Below are 20,571 nucleotides of genomic sequence, written 5' to 3' on the forward strand. Positions count from 1 at the left end.
GAAACGGCTTAATATTTCTAGGTACCTGTCAGTGTACTGTTTCCAAGAAGCTACAAAATACTTTGTGAGGTTTATTGGTTAGTTATCGATCAATTATCGCTTGGAACGGCATCAAATCAAAATAATCCAATCCCACTTCAAGTTGCATGGAATGAAGGATTGATGGAAACAATTTAAATCATTTTTTGTATTAATTGAACATATCCTGGTCTTTTATAGAGAACAATGGCACTTATTCTTTACGAATCACACCGCGTTATGACACTTCCGGGAAATTGCCAGATTGACCTACGGAATTTAAAATCGCATAAACTCCCCCGTAGTGCCTGATCCTTAAATAAACATGTCAATAATTAAACAATTATGGATTTATTTGAAATATCAATAAGAATTTGGGAGTAAACAACAATTGATGATGGGACAGAGCAAAGTTTGTTCATTTTGTACATATATGTGTGTACGTGGTATATACAGATTTATGCTTATCATTCAAAACATTAACTCAATGTATGGTAGCATAACCTTTTGATCGTTACCATTGTAACCAGTTCAAACAAGAGGCAGCATGTGTCATAGGATAAGCCAGTTGACCGACACCCTTCCGTCCATGATTCAAAACCAAATACTTTAGCACAACCATGTAGATTTTGCAATTACTTTCTATTTCTTATATTGGTGAGGGCCAAATAAATCTAGAAATCTAGAAAGTACTACAAATGTCAATTAAGTCACGCTTTATAAAAATGAAAGTTTACAAAACATATCATTTACACACATTTATTCAATCTCTCATCGCAATACATGTCATATAGACACACATTATTCTATCTCTCATAGCAATGCATATTGTAAAGATACAGTTATTCAATCTCTCTTAGCAAAACATAGCATATATACACATTAATTCAATCTCTCATAGCAAAACAGATCATATACACACATTAATTCAATCTCTCTAAGCAATACATAAAATTGTGTGTAGCCCAGTTATTTATAACACAACATTGCATTTTACATAATGCATAAATATTGGCAGAAATTTAAATTTAACCATAGTTATTCGTCAACAAAACCAAAGGATTTTCAATTTTACCAGTATAATTAAGCTACAATACTTCCTGACGATGATTTTCACCTCATTGACATGTTATTACACACAGTATGTACATTATGCTATTACAAACAATCCATACATAGGGTTATTACATGACATCCATACATAGAGATATTACACACCATCCATACATAGAGTTATTACACTCCACCCATACATACAGATATTTCACACCATCCATACATTCAGATATTACACATCACACATACATACAGAAATTACACATCACACATACATTCAGATATTACACATCACACATACATACAGATATTACACACCATCCATACATAGAGTTCTTACACTCCACCCATACATACGGGTATTTCACACCATCCATACAAACAGATATTACACACCATCCATACAAACAGATATTACACACCATCCATACAAACATATATTACACTCTACCCATACAAACAGATATTACACACCATCCATACAAACAGATATTACACTCTACCCATACAAACAGATATTACACACCATCCATACAAACAGATATTACACACCATCCATACAAACCGATATTACACACCATCCATACAAACAGATATTACACTCTTCCCATACAAACAGATATTACACACCATCCATACAAACAGATATTACACTCTTCCCATACAAACAGATATTACACACCATCCATACATAGAGTTATTACACACCATCCATACATAGAGTTATTACACACCTTTCATACATAGAGTTATAAAACACCATCCATACATAGAGTAATTACACACCAACCATACATAGAGTCATTACACACCAACCATACATAGAGTCATTACACACCAACCATACATAGAGTCATTACACACCAACCATACATAGAACTATAACACACCTTTCATACATAGAGTTATAACACACCTTTCATAGATATAGTTATAGCATACCTTTCATACATTGAGTAAATATTAAGTGTAATGGTTCGATGCAATAACACAAAATACTTGCAGCAATCATACTTTACAATATCGCTATAAACGGTATGTGGAAGCACTGTCATTATGCAATTCAATACAATGTGTAACAAAGCCAAATCTCGTTGTAAGAATAAGCCGTGATTAGTTAGAGCACATGATTTAATGTTTACGTATAAGCATGTACAACGTTAATTCAATACACACACCATTAACATACGTCAATGAACCGTCTATTAAGTCCAATAGTTCAACAATAAAAGTATTAACATGGGAAAAGTAAATATATTGCAGACACCATTAACTTACGCTCATGTACCCTTTACTATTTTCAAATATTAAACAATATAGTTAGTAACATGGGGATAGTAAATAAATTGCATACACAATTAACTTACGTCCATGAACCTTCTATTCAGGTAAGTAAAAGAACATTACTAATATTGACAGGAGAAAGTAGATAACTTGCAGACACCATTAACTTACGTTTATGTACAGCCTATTAAGTTTAGAAATTGAGCAATGTAATCAAAAACATGTGAAAAGTAAACAAAATACAGACACCATCAACTAACGTTCATGTACCATCTACTTAGTTCAGTAATCGATCAATATAATCATTAAAATGGAAAAGTTAATACTTGCAGACACCATAAACAGACGTTCATGTACCGTATACTAGGTTGAATAATTGAACAATGTGTTTATTAACATGGGAAAGTAAATAAAGTGCAGGCACCATTAAGTTATTTCATGTAAAATCTACTTTTTATTGTGTTCATGTTTGTTTACTCATCCAAAAACATATTCACAAGTTGAAAAAAGAAAAGAACCAAATATCGTATAAAACGTATACAGAAATTATTTTGCTTTTGAATTTGTATGTTTTTCTTTATTTAAAAATCATGTATTCATCCAAAACAACACATTTACAAGTTATACAAAACAAAAAGAAAAATATCATATAATGATCAGTACGTTCGTGTACCGTCTACTAAGTTGAATAAATGAACAATGTACTTATTACCATGGAAATACTATAACTGATATGAAATTCAAAGGTTAACAATTTTGTACATTGATACATTAAACAAGTAAATGGCAAAGATACGTGTACAGAAAACATTGATTTTTATTTGATTTTTTAATGTTTTTATTTCATTAAAAAATAATTTTATCATCAAAAAAACATAATTTCATGTTACACAAAACAAAAAACAAAATATCATACAATGACCATTAATTTCATGTACCGTTTACTAATTTGAAAAAAAAAGAACTATGTACTATTACCATGGGAATACTACAACTAATATCAATTATAAAAGGTAAACAAACATTTTTTACAATGATATAATGCAAATAAATTGCAAGGAAACGTATGGTGGCATATTACTGTCGTAAGATAACCTGATTGTTTCGTGTTAACCACTTAATTTTCGCCATAATTATCAAGCTATCTAGTTAATATTCGCATTTGTTTTCGGTAAGATAAATATCATAAGACTAAAACAGGCTTGAAAGTGCCCATTACTGCCTTCTGTAGCTACCATTTTATGCTATACAACACTTACATGTTATCTATATATAGTTTGCGAATTCCAACTAACTATTAACATAATAACTGGTTAACTAGATAAGATTCATTTGATCAGTTATCTATAAATGCATTATTGGCTTCTAGCACTAACTGGTTTTCTATTTATGATATGCGAATTCCTCTTAGTAAGTAAAATAATAACTGGTTTAGTAGATAAGATTCGTGATCAATTTTTTCTCCCACCTCAAATAAGTAGATCAAATAATTTAACCATGCTAGAAATTCTTATCTTGCCCACGGGCGAAGATGAAATGCCCGTATGGAACTCCTTTTTAATTGTCGCCACATTGTAATTACCTCCCTTGTTGAAGACAGTCGTCTGTAGCATCATAGAAACCTTGTCTTGTAGCAATATTTAGAATGCTTATTAACTTTTTCTCGCTTCAAATGGCACCATAAAAAAGTTTTCACGCATATATCAAGAAATAATGCTCCACTTTCAACCAAACTATTTAAAGACCGATTTGACTAGTAACATAACCTGAATCACTGCGAGAATATCCATGACAACCACGAATTATCAAATATCCATACGCATTTATTTTCACTACGCACAAAAAAATTCCAGCGAAAAAAACATTTTTACACCATTTTGTTTAACTGAGGTGGGAGAAAACGCATCTACCATACCCGCTCGTGTAAGATAGGTTCATCCCAACCCTCGCGCAGGGTGTTTTGCGGAAACTCGGTAAACCTCGTTTCCGCAAAACACCCTGCGCGAGTGTCGGGATGAACCTATCTTACTCTCTCAGCCACTGAAGATACTTATAATCTCTATCTGAAAGCTTTGTGTTATTATAAATTTCCCACGCCATCCTTAGGCTGTTATTAAAACACAATACTGTCGAAACTATTTTATTTCTTTTCCGAAGGCATTTGTTTTCAGTTCTATGCAGATGGAAGTTTAACCAACACACAATACACTTGTTAAAATCAAATCAATAACTAAGATTACTATTTTGACATAATCACTTCAAAACATAGCATTGTGAATAAATAATACACATATATCTTAAAGTCAAACAAACATGAATAAAACATTGCAATATCAAACTGTGGCAAATGGTGTTTTTGTAACCTTAGAGGAAAGTGTTTTGTTTAAAAAATACTCAATCTCAAATGTCTGGTTTCACCAAATGTTTGAACTCCTGATAAAGAGGTCCTGATCCGACGTTCTTTCTAAACGTGCAAGTGTGTGCATGACTTCTAGATTCATGCCGAATCGTTTCCAGCTGAGTATCCGACTCTGTTTCAAATTGATTGCTGTTTTAAATTAAAAAGAATAACTTTTCTTCATCATACAAAACATTTTTATTTCTTATTAACATGATTGCAAAACTTGACAGATTTCATTGAATAGCAAATATTGAAGATCAACTGCTTTATTGTGTTTAGCTGTTTGTAATAATTAATTCGTCAAAACGCTCAAACTGCTAATATAATTTTATATATCACATTATTAAATACAAAGTTAGTATAATCATGACAACTTGTCACTTAAATCATATTTATGGTTACAAGTCAAATATATTCGTGATAAAGACACTCTAAAGGGTCATATAATAACATTAGATATAATGTTTACATTATAACAGAAAAAGAATTTTAAAATATGCTCATTTGAATAGAACAGATAAAGAACTAAATCTGAACATTGCGTTTGTCTTAACTAGAGTTTACAGACATTGAGCAAACTTAACAAAATCATTGTTTTCTCATGTACAGGATTTCAATTACATTATTTAAATATTTTTTAAATGTTCTTCTGGGATAAAAATGATACTAGCGACACCATTTTCCGTTTCTAAAAATAGGTTGCTATTAACTACATACTCCACTTACACTTTCGCGTTAGCTTCAAAACAGATGTTCCATGTTTGGTCCACACTACATCTTTCGACCATTGGTTTTAAAAGCTGATTTGATGTCTTTGGATCCACCTTGCTAAATTCCACGATCCGGAGGGCAGGCTGTTCCTCCAACTTGTCCTTCAACGGCTTTACATCGTGAAGAAATCGTACCTCACAAGCGTTTAACGTACACCTAACCGGACGTCCAGATTCTAACGCTTGGCAAGCGAGACGCTCAACCACGGCCTGTTGCATTGATACGTTTCTGAGGGTAAGTTTTACACGTTGAGCATCTGAGTGGGATGCAACCATCTGGGGTAAGTGACGGTTGTCCGTTTCTGGCACTGTATCTGGCTGTATATCACACAGACTAAACTCGCCAAAATATCCAAAGTGCATCAAAAAGCGAACAAAAAACCAAAATATTTTTTCAGATATTTTCATATGTTCGAAATTCATATACTTGGTACAGTTTTGAAATAAGTTGTTTAGTTTTTGTGTACTTTGAAACGATTTCATTTTGAGGTATCGTGAATGCTGGTCTATTGTCAGCAATTTCATGACAGGGTCTGGATCTACCACCGGAAATGGTGTGTTTGCAACAGTATGGTTTGGCGTCAGTTCCAATAAGGCCAGATTACATCTAAAGAATCGACTGCATTTGTTCGCGCACTTTAAAAGACGCAAAAACGCCTCAGCTGTCATGGTCACATGGTAAAGTGTGATGCTTGTTGTACATTTAGATGGTGCTACCTGCTGATCGAATACGTTTTGAAGCTGCTCTTCATCCTTGGCTGACTCTATGAAACAATACCACAACTCATAATTCAAATTTCCATTTCTTATGCAGGTCTGCAAAAGTCGTGTGAACAGTGCCTCTGGCATGCGAATACGTTCTAAGCTCACGTATTGTAGGTGAGAGAAAAGTCCTCCCCTTTCATTCTGTAAGACAATGTTTTATTATTATCACAAGTTTTATCATTATCATTTTAATCATTATTGTCATTATCATTATTGTTATTATCATTATCATTATTATTATTATAATTATTATTATTATTATTATAAAATAATAATATTGTTATTATTATAACAATTATTATTATTATTATTATTATTATTATTATTATTATTATTATTATTATTATTATTGTTATTAATGTTATTATATTGATTGCTTCTATTATTCTTAGTACTTTTGTTATGATTATGATTATTATTATTATTATTATTATCATCATTTTTATTATTATAATTACTATTATTATCATTATTTTATTATTTTTATTATTGTTATTAAATTGATTGCTACTATTATATTTAATACTTTTGTTATAATGATGATGATGATGAAGATGATTATCATTATATTTTTTTTTTTTTTTTTTTTTTTTTTTTTTTTTTTTTTATTATTATTCTTACTCTCATTAGTAGTAGTAGCAGTAATTTTAAGACCGTACTCTATTCCAACATAGTCTTGCTTGAATAATTCCAAACTAACCAAAATGAATAGGAATATTTAGGTTTGAATCAATAATTTTGATCGGTATTAAGGTAGAATGCATTGCTCAAATGTCAGCTCATCTTCATTTTGACTCTAGTGTGTGGAGTTCATAAACCCACATTGCTTATCAATATATCAATAATTTACGATTGTGCACGTCAACAAAAGAGATAAATGACCGAATGCGAATAATCGTATATTTGTGCTATTAAACTACACCAAAATAAAGCCAATATGTTGTGTAAATCCTAACGGAACTAAAAATAGTTCTAGCTATAAGTGATAATACACTAACACATGTCATTTGCTGGAAACATGGACTTGGATTAAGCACGGTATAATGCTGACATTATTTTGTTATTCACTATATTCTAATATTTAAGCAATTAATTGTATGCATAAACAATAATAATTCATATAATGTGTTGGGCAAATAATTTTTAATGCTCTTGTATTTTGTTTATGATGTCCTTAATTATTTTATTCAGTGCTACTTATTTAAGTTTCGTTTACTTACTTTTACGTTCAAGTTATTCCAAAGAATAAGCCCCAATGGTCCCCTGCAATTTGCTAAATCTAGAACGCTACTGTCTTCTAATACGGATGGAAAATTGTAATCGTGCCTGCTATTCAATGATAATATGCATGATTGGTTTTTCTTTAATAAGCGTTCTAATGTGGTTGCTTTTTTATCATTTAGTCCGTAGAACCCATCACGATTTTGTCCTAAGTACTCCCGATCGAGATTGATGTGTTGCAAACACAAATTCACCCCGGAGTTATCGCTTCTGTCTAGTTCTATTTGACCTTTCAAGATCATGTCCTGGAACTTGCTCGAATCCTCAGCATAAGATTTGCCTGTATTGCAGAAATCAGTGAACAGTTCGTTCATCACTTTCGAAAGTTCTTCGGCAGCTTTTGCATTCAAACCACAAAGGAAAACAAAAAACTCATTCAGAAAGAACAAGCTCATTTCGCTTTCTTTCCTTTGGATCTTGTATGTGTTTTTTATATGCATACACTTTTCAATGTGTTCAGATACAAACAGCGCCGCTAGGTACTCTTGAAATGTTTTGTGCAAGAAGTGGTATTGTGGAGTATCACCTGGAACATTGGTGCAGGATAAGATGCCAGATTGAAGCGATGCAGACTTTTGACTTTCGAACTTTGTATTCTGCTCCTCATCTATTTCAAACACAATTGTACTATTTTCATCGTCAGCAAATAACTTTTCAAAGGCTATTTTGCTCAGAACGTTTATCATGTTTATGTATATGGATCCACTCTTGCCACAGGATTCCAACCATCGTTCCTTCAGCAACGTTCTGTAAAGATCAGAAAGTTTCATATCTTCCGAAAGCTTTGCCTTGTACCAAAGCCAAACGATGTGAGCTAACAAAATTGGACATTCACTGAAATGCCACAGTTGTTTATATTGTATGTCCTTGATACATATTTCGTGATCAAGTGGTATTTCTGTACCGTGAAAATCATTCAATCTAGATACAATTTTCTCAACGAGTTTTCTAGGGTACGTAACTCCTTTCAATATCACGTGATTGTCAATCTGAGAGCACCCTATTTTTAGCTCAGCCAGTTTGTACGGCCTTGTTGTGATGAGTATGGTACAGTTTTCCCAACTTGTTTCTACATGGGGAATTTTTTCATCCCAATTGCATCCTTCAGGGTGCTGCCATTCGTCAAGACCATCAAGTAGTAGCAGACAGGTGCTGGATTTCAAAACTACTCCTAGCAATTCTTCTGTGCTTGTTCTGTCTAATCCGATCCTGTCTATGATGTGTTTTAATATCATTTTCTTTATTTTGCATTCTTTCTTTGCCCTGAGGAGAGTTATGTAAAACACAAATTCAAACTGACTTGATATTTCGCATCCTTCATTTTCTGTCCGTCCTTCATGTTTTGTTTCACACCATTCATAAACGATCTTCTTACATAACGCAGACTTTCCTGAGCCAGGCTCGCCTTCAACAATTATTGTTTTAGCCAGTGTGCCCTGTTTTTTTCGAAAAATGTTATTTAATATTATATCGTCCTCTTTGTCTTTGCCGTCTTCCTTTAAAATAAGTTTGGGCTCTTCATATATCTTTTCAAGTGCCTCATCGATGTCAAGCCGAATACTCACTGTGCTTGCAGTTTTTTTGTATAGTTTAAACAGCTCCTTTCTCAAATCTGAAAATCAAATAATTAACGATAAGGTAGTTATACTATCTAAATACTTACTATATTATACATATCAAGAGAGGAATAACTGCCGTATATAAAAGCTTTTTATAAACCGCAATTGTCGTGAAAGCTGACATTTGTGAGAAATATGTTATTATGTTTACATAAATCTTGTGTTAAATCATTTGCACCATTTGCGTTATATTTTTTTCACTAGTTATTTTAAGCACAAATAGGCGCGCAAAATGAAAATCTACTATTTTTCTTGCGCCAAAGATGGAATTACAAATAAACCTTTAACCTGTTATATAAACTTCTAGCGCACAAACTTATATATAAACGATGTATTCGTTCCTAAAAACGTTAAGTACAAATCATTTAGATTAAAACGCTTTAAGAATGGTACAAAAAAGAAATTCGTCCAATTCTACGCCCGGACTGGATAAAATAAGAAGCAACATCTGTGTATACAGCATATGGATTACCTTCTTTGGTAAGCACTCCATGGCGAACCTTTTCTGTCTTCTCTTCGAGTTCCTGTTTGAGGGTTTCACCTCGTGCTGTTATATCAGACTGGATGTTGTCCCCGAGACGTTGAATTTTTTGTGTCGCTATTTTAGTTTTTTCCTCAATCCTTCGTTTTCCTGCCTTAGTCTTTCCCTCAATCTTTTGTTGTCCTGTCTCAGTCTTTTCCACGATTCTTCGTTCTCCTATCTCAGTTTTTTCCTCGATTCGTTTTATCCCATTGTCAATGGCTTTGGTTATAGCCTCATGAGAAACTTCTACTAATTGTTTGAAATCAAAAAGGACGGTTTCACCTCTTGCCGTTATTTCAGAGACAATGCGGTCACAAAGATCTTGAAATTCAGATCTCTTATTGTCTGCTTCTTTTTTCGATGATTCCTTTTCCTGACTGAACAAGCTATGGATATCTTGAAGATTTTTAATAGCAATATCTTCGATTATATATTTCCAATGGTCTTTGAGCAGTTCGGGGATTGTACTCTTTAACTAAAGAAAAAAAGAGCATTCTAAAAGTGAAAATTACTGTATGAAAGCGCAACCAAACATAAGCAATCATTAAATCAACTGTACATACGTATATATGTTAAACACATCTTAGTACTTCGGTGTTTAAGTTGATGGTCACTTCGATGAGGCTTATATTTTTAATTTAAATTCTTCATAAATGTTGGAACAAGCTTGCGGTTATGCGCATTTGAGCTGGTTTTAACCCCTAGTGAACTCGTGTTACAATAAACTCGTGTTTCACTGACCGTCCCAATGCGGTAATCCCATCATTTTTTGATAAAGCTTTTTTAACTCTTGTGTGGTATGTTTGTGGTGTTTGAACGTTTGTCGTTTGGACCCTTATTTTGTGGTTTATACAGGATGTATGCTTGAATACTTGACACTTGGCGTTTTCCTGTGGTTTATACAGGATGTATGCTTGAATACTTGACAACTTGGCGTTTTCCTCTGGTTTATACAGGATGTGTGCTTGAATACTTGACAACTTGGCGTTTTCCTGTGGTTTCATACGATGGATTTAGAAAAAGAATGGCCATTGATACATGCTTTTTACATGTTCCTTACAGAGACTCACGCACATTTTTTTATGTTGACAACGATTTTTAATAACTTTTTATGAACAAACACAAATCAAAAACTGTCGGATAGCTCTTTGAACAGAATAAAGTATGTCCAAGCCAAAAATAATCCACTTTTTAATGGCTTTACTCTTGGTTTTGAACAAAAAAAAAGCATTTTCTGTCAATTTCTTTAGATGCTTATTAACAATTTAGCTCTAATTAAAACGTTTGATGATGTTATATCATTGAAAAAAGTATTCTCTACACTCAGTTATAATTGTTTCTATGTCTAAAATTAAAACACGTTTAGGAGTCCCTCTAATAATACTAATAATGTCAATGTTCTGGTTTATTTTTTTAAATGTTATGCTCTTTTGCAATAAACTCACATATACTCAGACTATTTTATCCAATCTACACGCGATTGTGTGTCTTTGTTTGTCCTTTTAACCTCATCTTTATTATGTTAATTTTGTAAATTAATTCTGGTTTCTGTAGTTTTATTAATCATTAATCCTAAACATGTCAATCTCTGTGGTCTCCGTTTTGTAGTTCAATTTAAAAAGTCTATATAAATCTTCGTAAAAAGTGATATATATGTTTTTGTTTCTGTCATTTTCATTTCCCTTCTAAAGCATTAGCTTTCCTAAATGCTAGAATCTTACCGTATCGAGTTGTTTCAATGCTTCTTGGACATTTTTCTCTCCACAGAATATTTGGTCGTTTAGCAGCGTAGCAAAGTTGTCTATACAGTCAGTGGTGGCTTGGTCTGTCAGGGCGCTGGAACACATGTCCGGCAAGTGGCGAATCTTGTTGGTAGATATCCGAGCCTGAAATCAAGACTGAAAATATAATTGTGAATTTAAGGGTTCGTTTTTATGAAAATGGTTCGTCAGAATGCTGATTCTGATGAGAATTTCATGAAAGCCTTTGCTGATTTTAACAAATCTAACCCCCAAATCACTGGAAGAAGAGTTGTGCAAGATAATTATAATAATGTGTAAATAATGTGTTAAATCGAAAGAAGACAGAATAGTATGTTGAAGAAATAATAAATCACCTGTTATAGTGAAAATGTTTTTTTTATTTGTGTCGGAACGGTCGCTATAATCGAATTACTATTTTGCTTGTCTTTTAAACTATTAAGATACGAATATTATTATTCAATGTACAATATTCAGTGGAACTATTGCATACGACCTTATTAGGAGCAACCTTAAAGTAGAAATAATTATCGCTTAACTAGATGCACCGGATGCACTTTGTATTGACTATATCAATAGTAAGGAGCAACCGTGTTGTAGAAAACTGTGCACGAGGAAAGTTCTCGTTCCATACACTTAAAGTGACATTATTTATTGCGACATTGCGAACAAAACTTGGCTAGTAGAACTAAACATAACCAATTAAAAATGACTTACATGTCTTATTTTTTGTGACAAAACATTTACTTAAAGTAAGAATTATAAGCGGTATTTAAATGAAGTACAATAAGTATTAAAGGTTGAAAAGGCGATGAAAATAATTGTTCTAGTCGGTTCAGTCGTCAAAGTAACTTAAACTATCATCTGAAAAAAACGTCATGGATACGGATAAATTTCAAAGCAAGTATGCATGTATGCTGACACCGAAACAAGCGATATCACAACGCCTTAAAGTTGTGCCAGTGATGATGATAGTGTCCTGGATATGATTGTAAAGCTCAATCAGTTTGTCAACGAATATGAATTCGACGAAATTTCAAGTGATGGATTTTTAGATGACATACTAGATCCCGACATTGAAGTAGAAGCAGCGACGATTTCTACATCAGGGTATAGGAATAACACTGCAGATAAGAGTAATATGTCGGAGAGAGATAAACGTGAAATGTTTCTAAATGTGAAAGCAGAGACGTGTCGGGAAATAAACGAAGTGATGTGTCAGGAAGTGAAAGCAGTGATTTATTGGGAAGTGAAAGTAGTGATGTATCGGGCAGTGAAAGCAGTGATGTGTCAAAAAGTGAAAGTGAAATGTCAAGTAGTGAGAATGAAAATTCAGTAGTTAACGAGATAATACTCATTGTAGTGCAAATGAGTTCGATAGTGGTGTAGATGATTTGTCATGTGTAATGCAAAATGATAAAAGTATAAGTACAAAAAGAAGTCCAGCTAGTGAAAATTAGTCAAGACAATGCGAATACGATTTCGGATGATGAGGACAACGATTGCACGGAAGTGGTCGAGTCTGAAATGGAAACGAAATGTGAAGTAAGCACTTATGTCGTCACAACTTTGATGTTTGTCGGGGATCGTTTGGTGGGGAAAATACATTCAGTAGATCATGCATATTATGAGTTGGACAAGTGATTATTTCAGCAGATCATGAATAGTATGAGTTCGACAAGTAATTTCTTGTTCCATACAATGTAGCGAATTTTTACTCCTTTCTAATTTTAACCATTTGAACATTGTAACTTAAGTTAATTAGACTGAAACTTATTTTGTTATACGCGACATTGAACTTCCATTCCATTTCTTGTCTCTAATAAATAAATAATCAAATCAAACACTAACACTTTTCTTTAGTTTAATTTTATTTCTAATTTCTTATCTACCAAAGAAGTAATAAAACACTTTTACATTTATTTAAACCTTACATAACCTAATGAGTCAGAAAACTGACCATGGTGCTCGGTATAGCTCTTAACAAATATCTTAAATTCCCGCCTAAATCCCATGTAAAAATCATGGAAATAGTTTTATTCATGCTGAGAAGCAATGCAATATAACAAAAAATAGGGAGTAATGCAACATTGTACATGTATAACAAAACTATATAACAAAAACAAACAGGGGGCAATGTCATTTAAGAATCAATCAAATGGAACACATATTAGAACAAATAAACTTACAATGTATATTGAAACATTACTACATACAAAGTCAAAGCCAAACATACATTAAAAGAAAGACACATACTAGCGTACAAAACAACACAGACATACCACACATGCATCGGAATAACGTATCAGTAAATGTATGGGTTACCGCCTTGAAACGGTCATAGACCTCGATTCATGTGTCTTTAACTAGGAGCGTGGTTAATTTTGTTATTAAAGACTTGTCCAAGTAGATTATTTTATCTTATTATACGTAACATGTTATAGGTAGCATCATAAGAAGCAAAATGTTATAAACGTCTCAATTATTCCAATAGAACCTACGGGTACAAGCCAAGCAGCCAAAAATATCGTATATTAACGCATAACCAGACAGACACTCAACAAAAATTAAGCCCATACCTGATCTGATGATGATTCCACGGTGGTTGGGAAACGTCCGCAGTTAAATATGAAGGCTAAAATTCCGTTCAAGTCGATTTGATCAAAATTGGTTTTGTCGTCATATCCCGAGGGCTGCATAAATAACTTGGCGATTGAAAAAGCGTCATTATGCCAAGTGTCCGTCGTGGCGTTCTTCCAAGACGGTTTCTGCTTATGTCGGTGTTTGATTCCATTACGAAAGTCGTCATGAAAACGACAAGAAAGTTTCGACGTGTCAGTGATTTTCCCGTGGTTTTGTGGACAAACGGTCGCTGCCAGAGTTGCCACCGTAAGAATAGCTGTATGCAATTTTACTGCCTCGGACTTGACAGCAGGCAATATAGCTTTCCTGGTGATGAACACGGCCAGCCACTGTCGCAGCCAGTTATGTGCCTCGGGACTGTCGAACACGCCCATATTCAAGCCCGTCTTCCTTCACGTTATTCCCATCTTAGTCTAAAATAAATAACAAAGACAATGGTGAATTCTAAAATACATATTGCTTATAACAAAATATAAATGATTAAATCGTTCAATACTCGCGAAAGAATCGATTCGTTAAATAAATTTTGAGCTATGATTATGCAGAAGTGTTTTGATTACAAATATAAAAAACGAGCTTATGTTTCATCTAAATCTATACTTATAAAATCAACAATATATGTGGTTATGTTTATAAGCCATATGGGAAATAGTGATGGTTAATGAATACAATCAGAATTAGTGGTTCTTAATATATATAACAGGCCGACGTTTACGTTAAGAAAAGTTTAGTCGACTTGTAGGAGTAGGTTAGAAAATTGTCTAATTGATGTTAAGGATGTGTCTTTTTCTGGATAAAACAACCAACACACAGTTTATAGTCAATGATATATGTTTGCACGCATTCATTCACAGCCGTCAGGATAACAAGTCAACATACTGAAATGAACAATGAATATTAATAATAATTACGGGCTCTAAATCGAGCTCAGCTCGGCAGTGCCCTATTAAGACTATATATATGTGCGTTTATACAGATAGGAATACTTTTTTTCAAGAGTGCCAGCACTATTGGCCTCAAAAAAGACGTAAATTTGATGGAACCAGAATTTTTCATTTCACAAATCATATTGAACGCGTGAATGCCGGACACTACAATTTCATCAGAGTGTGACCAAACTCCGTTCGATAGTTTCGACATCGCCAAATCGGCCATTTCTGTAAAACTTATTTATTTGGGTCCAAGTATGAAGTTCCTGGGTCCAAGCTTTCATTAGCTATTGAGCCGAAAGAAGTGTGACGTACGGACTGGTGACCAACAATTTGTTTTTTACCTGAAGGCACTTTGACCTTCACCTACTGACCTCAAAATCAATAGGGGTTATCTAATAATCAAGACCAACTAGCATACCAGGTATGAAGTTACTGGGTGCAAGCATTCTTTAGTTATTGAGCGGAAACCGTTTTTACCTCACAGTATTGCGACCTTGATCTTTGACCTTCTATCCCAAAATCAATAGGGGCCATCAACTAGTCATGATTAACTGGCATACCAAGTATGAAGTTCTTGTGTGTAAGCGTTCTTAAGTTATTGAGCGGAAACCGTTTCTTCACCTCATGGTCAAAGTGACCTTATTCTGATCGCAAAATCAATAGGAGTTATCTTCTAGTCATGACCAACTAGCATACCAAGTATGAAGTTCCTGGACCGAAGAATCATTAGTTATTGAGCGGAAACCATTTCTTCACCTCAAGGTCACGGTGACCTTGACCTTTGACCTAGTGACCCCAAAATCAATAGGGGTCATCTTCTAGTCATGACCAACTAGCATACCAAATATGAAGTTCCTGGGTGCAAGCGTTCTTTAGTTACTGAGCGGAAATCGTTTCTTCACCTCAAGGTCACAGTGACCTTGACCTTTGACCTAGTGACCCCAAAATAAAAACGAATCATCTACTAGTCATGACCAACTAGCCTACCAAGTATGAAGTTCCTGGGTACAAGCATTCTTTAGTTATTGAGCAGAAACCATTTTTAAGCTAAAGGTCACTGCAAACATATCGTTTTTTTACCTGAAGGTAACCTTGACCTTTGACCTTTTGATCTCAAAATAAAAAGGGTTCATCTACTAGTCATGAACAACAAGCATACCTAGCATGAAGTTCCTGGACCCAAAGAATCTTTAGTTATTGAGCGGAAACCATTTCTTCACCTCAAGGTCACAGCGAACTTGACCTTTGACCTAGTGACCCTAAAATCAATAGGGGTCATTAACTAGTCATGACCAACTAGAATACCAAGTATGAAGTCCTTGGTCTAAGCGTTCTATAGTTATTGAGCGGAAACGAAGTGTGACGTAGTGACGGACTGACTGACTGACTGACTGACAGACTATCTGACGGACAGGGCAAAAACAATATTTCTCCCCATGAATGGGGAAGACATAATGAGGTATGAATAGCTACATAATTTTCTCAATGTCCAAAAGATGCAAATTCAACAGCAAATATGAGATACGATATCAAGATAATTAAGTGTAATGGAAATATTACCCGAAAAAGTTTAATAGTTGAATAAAAGCCAGTGATTTACAATGCTGACGTTTATCTCTATGTGGTATTTAATTGGCTGAATCGGTGTTTTATTTATCGTTGTAATACTTATACTTATATGAAGTGTATTTTTAGTTTAGCATTAATAAAGATGTATTGAATATTGTATAATATATGTTTTCGTGTACACTTTGTAAACAAGTATGTAACCTTTACCATCTTGTTTTACTGTATAACATCTAACCCTACACCGCACATCTGACAGCGGGTGTATGCACTGAAGCGATTCAAAATTGATCATCGAAGAGATAACATGGATATTTTTACATGGTTTACATTGCACAACCGCTGGTTTAAGATAGCAGCCGATTAATTTGAACGTAGACTAGCAGACGACAAAGCGGGAAGACATTTAAGAGTATAATAGCCTTATAGGGTAAACGACAGTGATTTTGAATGACCGTATCTTAAATAGATAGGTGTATGAAGGCCATAGAACGCTTTGATGTGTACTTCTTGCTGTCAGGATAAATGCTCTTAATAGTGGAGAATAAATTGGCTTTATTAGCTAGAGTGGATAACGTCCTTGTACCTGTTTGTTTAGCGCACTGTTAAACTAGAATATTGGGATACCAAAATGATTGTATGCAATACTTTGAAATCAATAGGACATATTTGTTCTGTGCTACGCTCGAAATAAGACAGTTATCACAGTCCATAACATTAGATACTAAGAAGAAAAAGAATGCAATTGCAAAAGTATGTGAAAGTATTGATTGCTTGATAAGGCCAAATAAAAAAATAGGTCCGTTTCAGGTTACCCGACCGACCCTATTTTTTCCCGCCGACCCTAACCTATTTTTCCCTGAAAAAAAAATGTGATTTGGGTACGAAAAGCATTTGTTACGAAATGAATGCGAAAAGTTGACAATATTAGAGTTGGATTTCTGATTGTATTTACCCCGTTATTCACCTTAGAGTTCGGACACCTAAAAATAATTAAATTTTTTGCTGTCCGAATTCATAGAAAATAACCATTTTATCTACATGTATGTTAAGCCTGCCTTTTTTCTTCATGTCTGCATTTTACCACTTATTAATTTATCCGTAGTTATCAATAGTTATAACGCCTATAAGTGTTACTCCTTCATTAAGTTAATAAAATCCCATTCAACACCATTTTATACATGCATTGAAATGAATAAACACCTTTTATCGGCTTCTGATCAAACAGTCACATTGTGTGACGTCACAAAACTCAGTTATACCCACGAGGATCTCATGGAGAGCATGGATATTGTTATTCAGGATTAATGTGTCAGGTTGGTGTTTTCGATTGTAACTTAAGTATTGCATATCTAACTTTAATTCATCACATTAAATAGTTACCTGTATCATTGAATGTGTTGACTTTTATTGTTCTATTGATGTTTCAATGAGTATTACTGTACGATTATTGCTTCATAAAGTCTATATTAAAAGTGTGGTACAAGTTTCAAAGTTTATTGGCGAATCGTTTTACAAACATGTCATGTCTGTATTTTCTTAATTTCTTGATTGCCCTTGTTGTTTCTTTATTCCTCCATTAAATATATCACAATTCCTTTCCAACAGGCAATAAATCGTTTAGGATGGGTAATAACTAATTAACTTGTCACAGTGATGTTATGCACCAGTCAATTGTAACCACGCCCCCCCCCCCCAGGTCCGGGGGTATGCCGGGGAAAAGGGCCGTGTTTTTACTTTCCAGGTGGCCCCGCAGGGCAGGGTGACTGTGATGGTTTTGTCATAGCGCCAAATTTCGCGGAGATTGGGCTTTATATAGAGTCTCTGGGGTGCGGGGGCATTTGGCCGGGGTTTAACCATCAGTTCTTCCCCGCAGGACGGGGATTTTACCCGGGGTTGGCTGGACCGAAAGTCAAAGTCCCGGCTATTCCCCGGACCTGAGGGGGGGGGGGCGTGGTTACAATTGACTGGTGCATTATACGGTAAGGTAATCAAGCCAGGCAAAATCATTGAAAGGATAAAGATCTAAAATCTTTGTCTGTGAGACTTAGTAACTCTAAAAGTTATAAACGATGTCCTTTGGGTGTCTGAAAATTAGGTACGCTAAATAAATTATTTTTGAAAATAATAATGGGTGTCCGAATTTTTAGAGTGTCCAAACTCTAAGGTGAATTACGGGTAGTTTGTGCTTGTGAGGCAAGTATATTTCAATTCTTGAACTATATTTTCTTGTCAGATACAAATGTGTCATATACTGACTTTCGGATTGATATGTCAGACTTAAGTGTGCAATTTTGGCAATAAAAACTGCATGTTACTTGTTCTTCAAACCTGAACCCCCAGGTCCTCTTGACAGCAATGAGGTTTCCTTGGCTGATGGCTTATATGGTAAAGTTGCTGCCCCACTCTCCATGTAATTATGTACAGGAAGGTTAGCATACTACAGAGGATTATTGAAAGCAAAAGGGTGCATAAAGAAAAGTAAACCTGTTCCTGGAAAGTCTTTAAAAATAGCAGAGTGGTGTACCATAACTTAGTTGAAATCCAACCATCATTGTCAAAGTATTTAACCAGACAAATAAAGCATGTTTCCTTTGAAGCATGGAACATGTTTAAAAACTGCTGATAAACCTGAAAAATGATGACTTTTATTTTCGTTACAGTGTGAGTCAACAGTTACTAGAATCAATATATCAAAAAAAAATACAAAAAAAAAATTCCGACCTACCTACCCTATTTTTTTGGCAGCGTTACCTGAAACGCACCTATTTTTATTTGGCCTTAGTGTTTATCCTAGATATCTGATTTTAATGAGTATAATCCGTATACTTTAGACCCCTCAAATCTAAATCCTAGTGATAGGTCTGCTTGGATATATCAGTGTTCATATGCGCTTATAAAAATAAATCCTTGCACCAGGCTGGATGATATCATTAAAAAGATAATAGTGGCGGTTAACGTCGTCTGCTAGGCATCCGATAACGTTACGCTCGAGGGGCTCTGAAAATTCCCTCATTTCAAGATGGCGAAATTATAAAAAATGTACAGACTATAAATTTACCTTCCAAATCTATTCTATCCTCCCAGCCTCGACTGTTTAACGTGCTTTTGATGGAATAAATCCGAGTTTTCTAATGAACGAAAGTCTTAAGTCAACTGAGAGGCTGTATTTGAGATTTTTATGAAATAATTCTAAACGTTCACACTACATGTACTTTCGTTTTCCATATATGTAAAAGAGCTCTAATATACGCCACAAATGTGAATGTAAAATACTGTTAAACAGAAGTAAAACAACTTACTTATAAGCCAAATATGCCAGTGTTTATTTTTAGCGACAATCTTATTCAAGTTAAAGACAGCGTTTGATGAAATATTTCAATTTTTGTTACTATTTTCGTTTTGCATATGTGTAAGCCGCTACCTGCTTTTGTATACTTAAAACGAAATTAAACCCCATCGATTGAAATACAAGTGCGACTAATTCACAAACGTAAATTGTTAAGCAAAAGTAAAGCTACTTACCTAAATCATTGTTTTCTTGTAAACGACGGACTTCAGTTCAAACTATATTTGAGATAACACTGAGAGCTTTCCTATCCTTCACCCTACTTCCATGTTGAATATGAGAAAGCCGCGCTTGCGTATCGACCCGTAAAGTACAGCTCCCATTTATTGAATGACAAATTGCTATTATTATGCAAATGACTCACAAATGTATAGTTAATAATGTGTTTACATTTAAAATCGTATGTATACGGGGAATCCCGTGTTTAACAAACAGGTGTTATGTTCACTGTAACATAAGTTGTATACAGTATAACGAGCTGTTGCACCGAGGCCGTTAATAGTATGTTTTGTTTCGGAAAAGGGTGGCGTGTGGTCTGAACTCGACAAGAAACGCCACTTGGAGCTGTTGTAATGAGGCTGTAGACAGCATGTTTTTTTTTTCG

The 20,571-nt window shown here is 34.3% G+C and overlaps 1 protein-coding gene across 1 annotated transcript; it reads right to left on the reverse strand.

Annotated features, from left to right (window-relative positions):
- Positions 1-761: 761 nt before the first annotated feature.
- On the reverse strand, positions 762-20,278 carry LOC128221083 (uncharacterized). The gene is made up of 7 exons (XM_052929531.1): positions 20,144-20,278; positions 14,057-14,533; positions 11,439-11,603; positions 9,667-10,192; positions 7,515-9,187; positions 5,486-6,435; positions 762-4,906 (listed from the first exon to the last, which is right to left on the reverse strand). Exons 2-7 carry the CDS (start codon positions 14,492-14,494, stop codon positions 4,759-4,761), a joined length of 3,900 nt encoding a protein of 1,299 aa, XP_052785491.1. The 5' UTR covers positions 14,495-14,533; positions 20,144-20,278; the 3' UTR covers positions 762-4,758.
- Between the last annotated feature and the right edge of the window lie 293 nt (positions 20,279-20,571).

The sequence above is a fragment of the Mya arenaria genome, chromosome 16 (genome assembly GCF_026914265.1).
Source record: "Mya arenaria isolate MELC-2E11 chromosome 16, ASM2691426v1".
Classification (NCBI taxonomy): Eukaryota; Metazoa; Mollusca; class Bivalvia; order Myida; family Myidae; genus Mya; species Mya arenaria.

Bases quoted from the DNA above. Each gene is read 5' to 3' on its own strand.
- LOC128221083 (XM_052929531.1), bottom strand. From the start codon at position 14,494: ATGGGCGTGTTCGACAGTCCCGAGGCACATAACTGGCTGCGACAGTGG. The intron at 10,193-11,438 runs GTAAGATTCTAG...TTTTTTCTTTAG, and splicing joins CATTGAAACAACTCGATACG to TTAAAGAGTACAATCCCCGA. The intron at 9,188-9,666 runs GTAATCCATATG...TTTGATTTTCAG, and splicing joins TGGAGTGCTTACCAAAGAAG to ATTTGAGAAAGGAGCTGTTT.